Genomic DNA, 13,890 nt, shown 5'->3' with positions numbered 1-13,890 from the left:
GCATAGAGATGGTAGTTGAAGCCGTGGGAGTGTATGAGTTTGCCAAGGGAGGAGGTGTAGATGGAGAAGAGAAGGGGTCCAAGGACAGAGCCCTGGGGGACCCCAACAGAGAGGGGGAGTGAGGGGGAGGTGGCACCATTGTAGGTGACACTGAAGGAGCGTCGGGATAGGTACGAGGAGAACCAGGAGAGAGCGGTGTCTCTGATGCCAAGGGAGACCCCAGATTATAGGTGGTCTAACAGAGCGTGATGCTGAACATATCTTGCTTGTGACATCCTAGATAGAAAAGAGGTGTCCCAGACTTCAGTATATCTCCTCCTTTCTTCCTCCCTGATTGTGATCCGCTGTGTAGTCGGTCAAAAAGGATAGTACTCCAGATAGTGTAATAACGTACAAATGATTTATTAAGATAAATAGATAAATTTATTAAGATAAATAACTTACAAACTTCAAAGACAAATGAGCATGTGAGTCATAAATGCCATTGGTTCCGGCTACAGAAAGGGATCCCCCATGACAAAGTCTATTGGGACGAAAGGTACGTTGGAACTGGGCGGAGATTGTGCTGACATCATCTACGCCTGTCTGGAGCCAGCACCAGCAGTGTTTATGACTTTTGTCTTTGAAGTTTGTAAGTGTTTTTTTATGTATTTCAATAAATCAAACTACACAGAGGATCACAATAAGGGAGGAAAGAGGAGAAGAGATACCAAAGTCTGTGCCACCTCTTTTCCATCTAGGATGTTACAAGCAAAATATGTTCAGGATCACGCCCTGTTAGACCACCTAATATCTGGGGTCTAACCATTCAGTAAGGAGCAGTGTGTTTTTTGTGGTGGTGGGCACAAGAGTCACTATTTCACTACACGTACAGGATTATTGTGGACACAGCTGTTTATCACAATTGGGATTTTGTCACCAAAAGACTTTTTCATTGTTTGGTGTTTCATGCATTTTGACGTAATAATATTATTGGTAGGAGCACATTTGAAGTATAAGTGACTCACTATTAGTATTTATTATTATTTATCAATAGCACAACAATAACAGGATATCACATATTGAGTATTTATATTGGTATTTTTTGAGTGCAGCTATTGTTTCACTGTTTGTTGTATGGTTCACAATTTGTTTGGATTTTATTTTGGCACTCAGCACAGTTACATAATTTTCACAATTTTAAATCAGTATCTTCAAATGAAAATCATTGGAACACTAAAGAATTGTTTATACTTTATATTTACTTATTGAATTATAGGTTTTTTACAATGTAGGTACTCTTCTTTCAAAAGCATAAAATTAGTATTGACTTTTCTGTCCGCCTGGTTCCGCCAGGCTGGTGACCCAACTTTTCTCAAATGTAATCAGGGCGCAAAATTTCAAGTCCTGAGCTACTAGCCAGGGCTTAAGAATTACTCGCCACCAGTTTCCCCGCCCATAATTCCACCCCTAAACACGTACTTGTAAATTTTCTCATGAAATGGCACTGTTAAATGTTTTATGCAGAATGAAGGAAGGGAAAGAAGGAAGAAAGGAAATGGAAGGAAAGGAGGGAGGGGTGGAAGGAAGGAAGAGAGAAAGGGAGGGAGGGGTGGAAGGAAGGAAGAGAGAAAGGGAGGGAGGGGTGGAAGGAAGGAAGGGAAAAAGGAAGAGAGGGAGGGGTGGAAGGAAGGGTGGGGTGCAAAGGGAGGGAGGGATAGAAGGAAGGAAGGGAGGTGTGGAAGGAGGGGAGGGAGGGTAGAAGGAAGGGAAGGGTGGAAGGAAGAAACGGAGGGGTGGAAGGAAAGGTGGGAAGGAAGGGAGAGAGGGGTGCAAAGGGAGGGAAGGGTGGAAGGAAATGGAAGGGAGGGAGGGGTGGAAGGAAGGGAGAAAGGAAGGGAGGGGTGGAAGGAAGGAAGAGAGAAAGGGAGGGAGTTGTGGAAGGAAGAAAAAGAGAAAGGAAGGGAGGGGTGGAAGAAAGAGAGGGAAGGGTGGAAGGAAGAAAGGAATGGAAGGAGTGGAAGGAAGGGTGGGAAGGAAGAGAGGTGTGGAAGGAAGGGAAGGAGGGGTGGAAGACAGGGGGTGGGTGGTAGGGAGGGAGGGGTGGAAGGAAAGGAAGGGGTGGAAGGAAGGAAGGAAGGAAGGAAGGAAGGAAGGGAGGGAGGAGTGCGTGGAAGGAAGGAAGGAAGCGAGAGGTGGAAGGAAGGAAGGGGTGGAAGGCCTGTGACTAGACAATAAATGTAAGCACTTAAGCTTTGCATACACAAGTAGAATTTTGTTTGAAATTTTTTAATTTTCTAATTGTGAGGGGAAACTGACATCCATTTTTATGATGAGAAGATTCAAAGAAGCAGGATAGAAAGGTTTTCTTGAACAAACAATTTTTTAACAGTGTATAATGTTTTTGTTCAGGAAAGACCATTAATTGCAAAGTCAAATGTTTTTCGATGTCATCCAATGTACTGAGAATCTTCATACAAATGTTTGTTGAAACCTTTGTTCGAAAATCTACTTACCTATGGCCAGCTTAAAGTAGAATTCCAGCTAAAGCCTAACTAATCTTAAAAATGCTCCCACACCCTCCTAACACCTATGCTAATTAACCTCTGTAAGCAGATGTGTACACAACGTACTATTTTCAACCACTCCAGTCTTGTCATGTGATTTCCTACATCAACCTCTGATGGCTGCAGAGGAATGGAGAGAGAACCTGGAAGTTGGGAGTAATGACTTCACCCATAGGCTTCCATGGTGCAGCCATTGTTGGTAGTCCCTCCTCTCCCTTGCAGTTACTGCTGGCTGACACAGGGAAGCTGGATCACACATCAGGCTGAAAATAGGTAAGTATATACATCTTTTTTTTACACAGGTTAGTTAGCATAGGTGGGAGGGAGCAATTTTAAGACTCATTATGTGGTGGCTGTAATTATACTTTAAATGCTACAGAGGCTAATATCAAGAAAATGCAAGTACGTACTCTAGTTGCATTAAAAATACATTCAGAGATTTGTTATTGAATACAGAACTAAATTAATTGGTTTTAGTACATCTTCCTGGAGTTCAGCTTTATTATATGGCAATTATTCTAAAAATAACATATAGGAAAATTAGGATTTTATGGTACTTTGGTCAATGATGTTTCCAGGGACAGCAAATAAAGAAACAAATCTTAAAAACATGAAACATCCCTGAAATGAGGGTCAGTTGGTATCTATAAGGCTTTAATGTCACTACATTTGTTGTCACATGTACTTGTCTGCACTTAGCTCCCAGGAACTAAACATATGCTGTTCTATCCATTTCTTTGTTCTCCATTTAGACTGATTTGTATTTGGCTTTTAATGGATTGTATTTTCTTTTTCTCTGGCAATGAAAATACAGTTTAAAATCCTTTGCGGTTTCTTGAATGAGTTTCCCGTTAAGAGTGGACACACGCGGTGCAGCATTCTTTTTCATACATTTACATTCTTTATATCAGAATGTGTCTAAGAAATCACCCCAGTATCTCCATTTTTCTCCCGGGAGCTTTGATTAGAGCTGGAAAATGTAATGTGTCTATGGCTGGTACCCAGCTCTGTAGAGGCAGCATCACTCTCAGATAAAAAGATTAATGCTCCAGGAGCTCAAAATTATTCTCAACTAAATTGAAGAATGTGTGCACAATCCATTATATGAGGGTAGAGAGCACAGCGGTGAATACCAAGTGAAACATTTTCTTCACATTATGTGGGAACTTCACACTTCTAACTTTTTTTGGGATAGGCCAGTGTTTCTCAACCTTTTTTCAGTCAAGGCACCCTTTAAAATGCAGCACAACCTGGCGGCACCCATTACAAAATGTAAATACGAAATGAACAGTTTTACAGACCACAGAGGTTAGAGGTGATTTATTCTTCCAAAGTAAATACACTTATGCACACTGATACTGACTAATATTCCAATGTTTCTCTTCTCCCTTAGTTTCTCTCTCTCACCCAGCTAATGTGACCCCATTGCTGACAAGGAAGGGCAAGCAAGGATGCTGTGCAGGTGCCTGATGCCCTTCTTATTAACTGATGACATCATTGGTTGGTATGTCGCTGGCAGCTAGAAAGTTGTAATGGTGCGCAATAAAAACTTTTGGCTTTTTGTAACTAAAAGGCGGGCTTGATCCGCCTGCTGTCTTTTATACAATTTTTGGGCAATTTTTAGGCATTTTGCCAAGGCACTCCTGAAGAAACCTGAAGGCACCCCACGGTGCCTGGGCACCCTGGTTGAAAAAGGCTGGGATAAACAACTGTGGGGGCTGATTTCCTAACATCTCAATTTCATAAACAATGAATATAGTAGAGTGCAATATATCACATCTATGAGTCACGGATTGGCCAAGCCTGACAAAATATGCTGGATTCCACAGCAAGCAATTCTGCACTGATGATAGTTTGGAACCTGGTTTCCTTCTATAGAGCTCCTTCTGTGTCCAACATTAGTCTAGGTGCTGCCTCCAATGTATTTTAGCAGGTAGGTATAATGTGGGATAGAATGTAGCAGAGGCAGGTGGTTTTCTGCAGATAAAGGCAATAATGCAGCCCTCTGCCTTTCTCTAGACCTCACCAAAGTTTTAACAGACATGATGAGACCTAAACCGGTTATCAGGCAATTTTGGCATCGTCAGAAAAGCCATTAGGTCAGAGAATACAAGTGAGTCTGTAGGCAGGTTGCCTACTATGAGCTAGCTAGCATGGCTGGCCTAGTCAGAGGAAAGGGTTAATCTATAAATTTGCTGGCTTTTTTGGGTCCGACCCACCGGTCATGTGTCAATATAAAAGGGGACAGGGGTCTGGATCCAAAAAGAGAAAGGGGAAGAGAGAGACAATCCTGGTCAAACCTTGAGCTTGAGAAGAAGACGCCGACTCATCAGGACACCCTCATCTGGGATGTCGCCATTATGGATTTTGCCAGTATGGGATCAACCTTTGCGGATATACTGGGGCAGCCACAGTCAGGTCTAGTTAGTTAAAGAAAGTTTTGCTCTGTCATAACTGGTATGCCAAGTTTACAGTAAATCCTTGAAATATTGTCATGCTTAGTCTGAAGTTATTCAAAAAGGGGTAATGAAAGTAACCGGCACGCTACACATTATCTACAGCTTGGGTCAGTTAAAGCACACTAGGGTATGAAGACAGCTCTGCAAGAGTTAACATGGCACAGAATTAAAGCAAGTAGCTGCCAAGGTTAACGGAGGTCTAGTAAGCAGCAGAAGCAAGCCTGAAGCATGGTACCTATGTCAGGCAAGACATAGTCCGGTAGCGAGGGGGTTGCCTCTGGGACTCCCTCCACTAGCAGTCCATCTCCCATAGCAACCAAAACTGATCAGCATCAAGGAGGCCCTTGACCTGGCCGCCAGGTACGGGAGAGTAAAAAGACAAAGTCCATGCATGAGGTCCTTGCTAGGCGCACAGCGGGACCTCATCCTGTCACTGGGAGTAAGGTGCCAGAGATATGCTGGACGAGAGGAGTGGACTTCACGTGTCCCTCCTAAATACACAGTTACCGTCAAGGTGTGCATTGACAAGGGGGCAAAGAGTTAACTGGAGTCCAGTTTATTCACTTAGTTTACACAGTGTACTGCCATCTCTAAGTTGGAGGAACCACCTTAAGAGTACTTTTCCCTTAAAGCAGTCCCCACCTTGTCCCAGGGCATTGATGAGCATGACACGGTAAAGGTACCCCATGTGCAGACCGAGTGACCCTGTTCACAGTGCTTGGCATAGTCCAGAAGAACCTGGTGGTCTTACAGTCAACATCTGACCATCCACAAGCAATGTGACCTCAATTGGGTTACTCTGTCTTGAAGGGAATGTAAAGTGGATGTGTACATACATTTTGTTCTTTATTATGACCAGGGTTTACAAAATTCAATGTATCATATTCATATGAAATAAATATTTTCTATATTCATTTTAAACCAAAAAGTAGAGCTCTAGGCAATTTTTTCCTGGACTACATTTTCCATGCTATCATTGGCTTCTCTGTGTTGCCGAAAAGGGCCCATTGTTTACAGAGCTCAATACTGTGAACTGAAATTTACTAAAACAACTGATCAAGTGAACTCAGCAATTTATTTCCTTCCCCCACATTCCTCGATAACTGTTTGGAAAGCTTTGCCCAATGTTTCCATTAGATAAACTAAGTCTGAAAATTAATTTCTGCTATGCTCACTCTTTAAAAAACCCATAGTACTCTAGAACTGTCTAATTGGAACACCCTGTATTTAACTTTTGTTTCCAAAACATATCCAGGCTATACCTAACTAATCTTTAAAATGCTCTCTCCTCCATCCTAAAATCGTATGCTGAATAACCTCAGTAGGAAAGATGTATATATTTACTTATTTTCAGGTCACCTCCGTCACATGATGTGGCTCCCCTGTGTCGTCCAGCGGTGGGCCATAGGAGCCTATGGGTGAAATCACCACTCCCAGGAATTTCAGCCACTGTCGAGCACTCTCTCCTCTTCCCTGCAGTTGCTGTTAGCTGACACAGGGGAGATAAGGATACCAAACCAGAGCAGCCTGAAAATTGGTAAGTATATACACCCTTCGCACACAGGTTAGTCAACATGGATGTTAGGAGGGGGAGGGAACATTTTACAAGATTAGCTAATGAAGCCTGGAATTCCACTAGACACAAACTCTTAAACTCTTAGCATTGTCTATCAAATCTCTAATCCCACATCAGTAAAATCAGTCTGTATATGCAGTAAAGCATGCTTGTTATACTCACTGTAGAACCTAAGGGGTTAATCCTCTGCATTGAGTAAAAATGCAGTTTGACCCTTATTTCTCTGCTCCTCCTCTTGTTCAAATGTCCACGTCTTATCTTCTGATAATAAGACAGACTGAACCGTAGCCACTGTGCATATGCTCAGTTTAGTGTGTATTGCTGGAGAGGTTTTTTTTTTCTTGGGAGAGTGCATGTAATCAGCACAGGGCCAATCAGTACAGTCCAAACAGAGGTCATCCTCCTAGAGCAGAAAGAGAACTCTTCCTACAAGCTTTAACCAGGGCTCGACTGGACACTGATAGAAGTCACAAGACTGCTCTAACTGCTGATGAGAAAAGGTATTTAGCAGTTTATATTTATTACAATAATTGCACTTCCATGTTCTGTGTACTGTAGAAGATCAGATATAGTGAATGCAGGGTCCTGGGTTTAGTAATAGTTTAATAGACAATAATGGGAAAAATATACAGGGAGCAATGATTTCATGCTGGTGAACAGCCCTTGCAAAACCAGACTCCAAACCCTGCACACCAGACCTATATGTTATATATCAATTTTGCATAGAGTAAACCCTTGATAAACTATAAGGTGAGCATTAAGAATTGCAAATATTAACAAAATGTAGCTAAAAAATTATTATTTGATAGGATAACCGGTGGTTTAAGAAAGGACAGAATGCCATAAGCACCCATGGTGCTCAATGAATAATAATTTTTAATCAATGCAAATTATTTGCATGAAAGGGAATTTTGGACTGTGTGCTATAGGCTTTTGCTCATTTGCATCTATTTAGAATATTCACACCACTGATTATAACAGTCCAACCAATGTTCTTTTGTAGTGAAGGTTTGAGCTATTTAGGTCTGGCTGTCCTGGCTTTTTACCTTGGCTTAACACATCTGCTCCCGTTGGTGTTAATACATGCAAATTTTCAAGAAGTCTTTTCATTGACCATCTTAAATAATTCATCTTTATGGTTGACTGCACATACTATAAAGGCTATCTCCAACAGGCTATGACAGTTTTTATTTTTAAGCCATATTGTACACCCAATGTCTAAGCATATTCGCATATAGGGAGTGGGGGCAGCATTTATCCTAACACACCTCACTAAATCATTAGAAGCCATTGTTTAAAAAAAAAACACTTTTAATGGATACACATGTAGTAGAGAAAAGGAATGTCTGTACTACAGTGTGAACACTTTGCTGGTACATTATCTCAAGATCCAGTTAAAGTGTATCTAAACGCAAAAAAAAAATTTAGAAATTGCAGTTTACCAGTTTATTGGATGTGATGGCAACATTAATATCTTTTTTTCACGTTTTTTTTTTTTTCCTTTAGTTTTCACCTGATGATTCTGCCAATAACCCAGTTCCCGACTGGGGTGACAACACTTATTCACTGCAGTGTATCTATGGAGGAGCAGCGTTACCACCCTAGGCTCTCTCGATTTGGACTTCAAACACCTCTCTCATATTGAATACGTATGTCAAATAAATACCCCTTAAAGTTTAAAGCAGAGCTCCATTTTTGTGTTTATTAAAAGTCAGCAGCTACAAAATCTGTAGCTGCTGACTTTTAATAAACAGACACTCACCTGTCCCAGGTTCCAACGATGTGCTCACCCAAACCGTTCCTTCACTCTGTCTTCTGTCCCTGGCATCAGCATCTCAACTATGGACACCCAGCTGTGACAGCTTGCGGCTTCACAGCTGGGAGCCCACTGCACATGTGAGCACGAGCCGCCCTGCACATTGCAAATGGACCTGCAGTCTTCTGGGGCCTGTCACATGTTCCAGAAGACTGGGGGGGGTAGGGGCCATTTGAGATCTCCTAGGCTGTCATAGTGGAAGTGGGAGCGGGTACCTGTCAAAATGAGGTACCTGCCCCCCTCCCCCCCAAAAAAAGTGCCATGAAGGTGAAGAGGAGGGGGGAAGGAGGACTTAAAGTGGTACATCCCCTTTTGGGTGGAGCTCAGCTTTAGATTTAGATCTTGCATAGTTTCACCAGCTTACCGGTACCAACAACAGCACCAAAATTATCTTAAATTTATAAGAGGGTTATAGAAATTAGTCCCTAGGACAACCACAATCATAATCAGTTTCTTCCATCCCTGGGCCCTTAGCTCTACAGAAAACTGATCAATGAATTCTGAGTTTAAACATGCCCTGCTTGGTGATATTTGAACAAACGCTTAAACAAAGTCTCATGGTGGGTTGAGGGCTATAGTCTAACAAACCAGGTCAGGTCTCTTTCATGTTTTTCCCTAATAATGTCATTTGAGGAAGACAAAATACAGCTCCCTATTCTAAAAATACAACAAAAACATCAAGCATTTCAAGACTAACCTTTACAGTTTCCTCTGTGACATTTTTATCGAGTTTGTCAGCTGCATTTTGCATCATTCGGTGAAAAAATGCCTAAGAAAAAAAAAGAAATGTGAAGATGTGTTAATAAAATATTGCTAAAATCATCAGAAACATATCAGACTTAACATATATCATAACTATCAATCAAAATAACATAAAACCATGAGAAAGTTAAAGCAATGTCTGCATCATAAAGGTGAAAAGTCAAGTATATACAGTAAATACATCCTTTAAAGAAAGGTTTTGTCTTTACCTGTACTTTATTTTTTGCTAATAATTCCCTAGCTTGGCTATTATATTCAGACAGGCGGCTGTCAGAATAGCTGAACAATGATTGCATCTGATTAGATACAGCCATTGTTCTTTCAGTTTTTTTAATTAAAGGATGTTGAGCAGGAGGGGGCTGACAGAGCCCCCCTGTCATGCAACAGTTTATGGCTGGCTTTACTGTGAAAAGGCATGGGTCAGCCAGATTGAGATAGATGTTGAAGTTGGATACCTCTATAACCAGGAAGAAGGTAAACCAAAGTGTTCTCTAATTGGTTGAAGTGGAGATCGTGATATCACAGCCCTGCATCTCTTTCTTGTTCAATCAGAGAATTATTTGCATTAATTGAGTAAATGCAAAATGTTCCCTGAATGGTGCCTGTGCCAAGAGAGCATTCTTCTGTGTTCATAATGCAGCAGAGCAGCTGCTCAGCACAGAAAGCCTACTACATGTTTTCCAGCATCCAGGGTTTCCACAGGTATGGCATATACATACCTAAATTGATCCACGCAATGTTACTATATAAGGATTGAAATACCTTGAATTCAGCTTTAAGGTGAATTTTCCCATTGCCCATGCAGTCCAAGAAAAAGGATTGCTTAGCTCCCCCATCCCCAGCAGCACATGCTCTTCCTTCCTCCACGCTCTCCATTTCCTCATCAGGAGCAATGTGAAAAACACACCACTTCTAGGTATTGCTTGCTCTTTATCATCATGTAGGGGCCTTGGAAGGAGTTCCAAGCTCTGTGTGAGCTTCAACAAGATGGTTTGGAGCTTACACAGGCCTTTCTTTCCTCAGTCTGTACACTGCTATTTTGAGCCACCAGGACTGGGGAAAGAAAGGTCTGTGTAAACTCCAAAATCAACTTCTCGAAGCTCACACAGGCCTTTCTTTCCTAGGTCTGTATACAGCTTTTTTGAGCCACCAGGACTAGGGAAAGAAAGGCCTGTGTAAGCTCCAAACCAACTTGTCGAAGCTTACACAGGCCTTTCTTTCCTCGGTCTGTATACAGCTTTTTTGAGCCACCAGGACTGGGGAAAGAAAGGCCTATGTAAACTCCAAACCAACTTGTCCAAGCTCACACAGGCCTTTCTTTCCCCAGTCCTGGTGGCTCAACAAAGCAATATGGCGGGACCAAGGAAAGGTGAGTATATGTCACTATGTGAACCAGCAGAGCTATGTGAACCTGTACCTTCATTTCACTATAAATATCAGTCCTCAACATTTCAACAACAAGGCAGAGGCAACATAGCCTATAACACACCATTTAAATGTGACCGGGATTTAACACTAAAGAGATTTTGGAAAGTGTATGTATGAGATTATGGAAATTTGGAGGAAATGTTTTCTTTTTATGTGCCACTGTCAAACAACAAGCAATGAAAACACACATATCCAGGGGCAGACTGACAACTCATGGGGCCCCCGGGCAATAGGGGATCATGGGGCCCCTGTGTCCTTGCCCAGACTCAAAGCACACCCAAAAAAGCATATGAAAAGTACCAGGGGAATCTCATGGGGCCCCCTACTGGCCCCAGGCCCTCGAGCAGTGCCTGAATGGTCAGTCCGCCCCTGCACATATCACACATTCAAAGTGCATATGGCGAGGAATCCCTCACTGAAAGGATTTATAGATTCATACATTTGAACCTCTGTCAAATCCCTCTGTTTGGCCTCCTGGATTGTATGGAAACAGAATTATACGGCAACTGCTAGTATCGCATACATCACACCAGGGATACATTAGCTCGTATATGTGCTTATAAAGTCAAACTTGTTTCTGTTTCTTCTGTTCAGAATTACAGCAAATTAAGATTTACCTGAAATATTAACTGTGTGGGAAGTCTGCTGGATTAAGTTTACACATATTAAAATAGTGAAGCATGTATTTCCCAGGGAAGCTGATATAAAACTCAACATGTGATTTTCATTTGGAAACATTTCCTGTTACAAACCTAAATAAATTGATGTGTTATAGGAAGTGTAACATTTTTATTTTAATCAGGATACGATTCAGGCAACAGCATCTATATGTAGTGCTTGGGAAAGGCCACCATAGCGCTCATAGTTCAAATAAACCTGGCACTGTAAAACAACAAAAACAAGTTCTGTCCATAACATCATGCATTCTTTTTGTTTTCTTTTTCATGGCACACTGGCCCAGATCCTTTTATAAAGGTTCATTCACACCAGCTGTGGTAGGACTGCATTGGGCAGCTATTCCAGCTCAGTCCCACTGCAAAGCAAGGCAAAATGTCATCTCCTGTGTGCCCAGTTCACACCACTGCATTATGGTGGTGTACGGCAGTACTTTTTTCAGCACAGCGCAGTGCAAGGCAATCAACTGCCTTACACCCCACAATGGCCAAGTGAACCTAATGAAACGTCGCAGTGTGACATTTCAATAAAGTTTATTTAAAATATAAAGTGAACTGTGCAATACGCTGAGATTGGTGAATCAGCACTGCAATAATCCAGCCAGACTGCACCATACCACAGCTGCTGCATTGTGAATTAGCTCTTAAAATGTATGTAAACCCAAAAGGCTCTTGCTCACAGGCACCAAAAACACTGTGTTATTAGGTGTTTGGGTGTTTTGTTTTTTTTACTGATCTGAATGCAGCCAGTTGCTTTTGATGGGTGCATATATCAGTAAACTTTTTTTTTTGCAAAAAAAAAAAAAATTGCTGGTCAGTATGTATTCATATGTATTCATTATGCATATGCATTATAATGCATATAAATCACACACCCCTCTTGGATAGTAGATTACATTATTTGAATTTTTGGCATTCTGGAAGCTAAACACACACACTATACGGACCATACTCTTTGTTTATTTTTTACGCAGAAACTTTCTGCCAGGAAGATACATCAGTACTGTGTACAAGGACTCTAAAAATTGTAGAATCCTCTAGGAGTGCAAGAGAGTTAAATTTAGTTTGACTTACAGTAGTAAAGTAAGCAGATCTTGGAAATAATATATACGAGCGCACCTGTAATGTAGCAGCTGTACACCAGGTAACCATAAACCCAATAAAACAATAATATAAATCAAATGATGCAGCGCTGGACAAGAGGTACTATAGGTATATGAATAAATGAATAAATGAATATAAATAAGCAGTTCATATGGCGATATCAAGGTGACTTCAGGTGCTCTCATCTATTCCTATCCTCCAGGTGACAAGATGCTGTGCGATATAGTGCAGAAGAAATGCACACTCACCAGAACGCACAGTTAAATGAGCGTTTGTATATATATATACTGATCCCTTGAGGTCATCAGCTGGTCAAGGTAGGGTCTGGAATCCAATGGTCTCCCTCCAGTACTACTGGGTGTTATTGTTAGGACATCAGGATGATCCCTCGGATATTAGCCTGTGGATTCCTCCTCAAATGGTAAGAACACTCCTTCACCAGCAGTAAAACGGGTGGCTGTGAATTGATACTCCCCAAGGGAGTCAAAGCAGAGACATCTCCATAGTGTAGTAAATTGGTATTTTATTAGAATAAAACGAGGATAAAGATCGATTTATAAATCAGTAAAATGCAAGAGAAATCATGGACTGACCATCCAATGTTAAAGATGGCCGCCGGAGCTCCACGATGCTCCGGCGGCGTGACGTCACGGCGTTCCTGGCTCCTCCTACGCGTTTCGTGCACACGCACGTCGTCTGGGGGGATTTGCAGATCTGCAGATCTGTTTGGGTTAGATCTGATTGGGTTACTTTAGGACAGGCTAGAGGGCTCTACAGGTCAGGTCTCTGGTACCACCCCCCGATTCTGGAATCTTCCAGAAGATTCTAGAAGCCAGTGGGTGGAGACCAAGATCTGCATATCTGACCAGGCAGGAAACTTGGCAGTTCGGCAGATAGGCCCATAAATATGACAGAGCCTAGCCAGCAGGGGAGTCTGGTGATTGGGTGGAAGATGGAGTGTTTAGGATCATGAGGCCTGGGAGGAGACCCTCGGGAAGGGAGGCTCTGCCTCCAGACTGGAGCTTAGGAGGAAGGAAGAAAGGAGAAAAAGTTTAGACAGCTGCACCACAAGTCCTATCCAGAGGGTACCCTGTTCAGTATGGAAGACTAGCACAGCTAAAAGGCCTTAACAGGCAGTCTTATGCAAAATACAAGGGACTGAGTGAGTACCTCTACACCCCCAGGGCCCACAAGGGAGAGGGCTGCCAGGTGCAATACCCAGCAAGTTCTCCCTGGGACAGTGCTATGGACTGTTCTGAAATCCCTTGCCCTGGGTGGCCAAGTGGGTGGGTAGTTTCTAGCTGGGGTCTGAAGAGATTCACTTAGAGGGGACCAAGAGCTCCTCAAAGAGACTTTGTAACTTATTCATTAAGAGAGAGAAGCCTCTCAAGGAGTAGAGTCCAGGATCCATCATTTTTGTACAGAAAATAGGAAGTTTGTCCTCAGAGTTTCTGTTTCAAGTCAAGTGGGGCATCCCATATACTCCTAGACCCTATCCAAGTTGTTTATCCCAAATAAACCAAAA

The 13,890-nt window shown here is 42.1% G+C and overlaps 1 protein-coding gene across 1 annotated transcript in view; it reads right to left on the bottom strand.

The window, feature by feature from the left end:
* PREX2 (phosphatidylinositol-3,4,5-trisphosphate dependent Rac exchange factor 2) overlaps window positions 1-13,890 on the bottom strand; it is a 369,719-nt gene that overhangs the window by 288,827 nt on the left and 67,002 nt on the right. Inside the window, exon 2 of the mRNA XM_089654281.1 lies at window positions 9,095-9,166. Coding sequence (XP_089510407.1) covers window positions 9,095-9,166 — 72 coding nt within the window. The remainder of the gene's footprint in view (window positions 1-9,094; window positions 9,167-13,890) is intronic.

The sequence above is a fragment of the Staurois parvus genome, unplaced genomic scaffold (assembly GCF_062004578.1).
Source record: "Staurois parvus isolate SC_StPar_1 unplaced genomic scaffold, SC_StPar_1.0 ptg000748l, whole genome shotgun sequence".
Lineage (NCBI taxonomy): Eukaryota > Metazoa > Chordata > Amphibia > Anura > Ranidae > Staurois > Staurois parvus.
The sequence above is the reverse complement of the archived record's forward strand: the minus strand, read 5'-3'. Positions and strand labels throughout refer to the sequence as shown.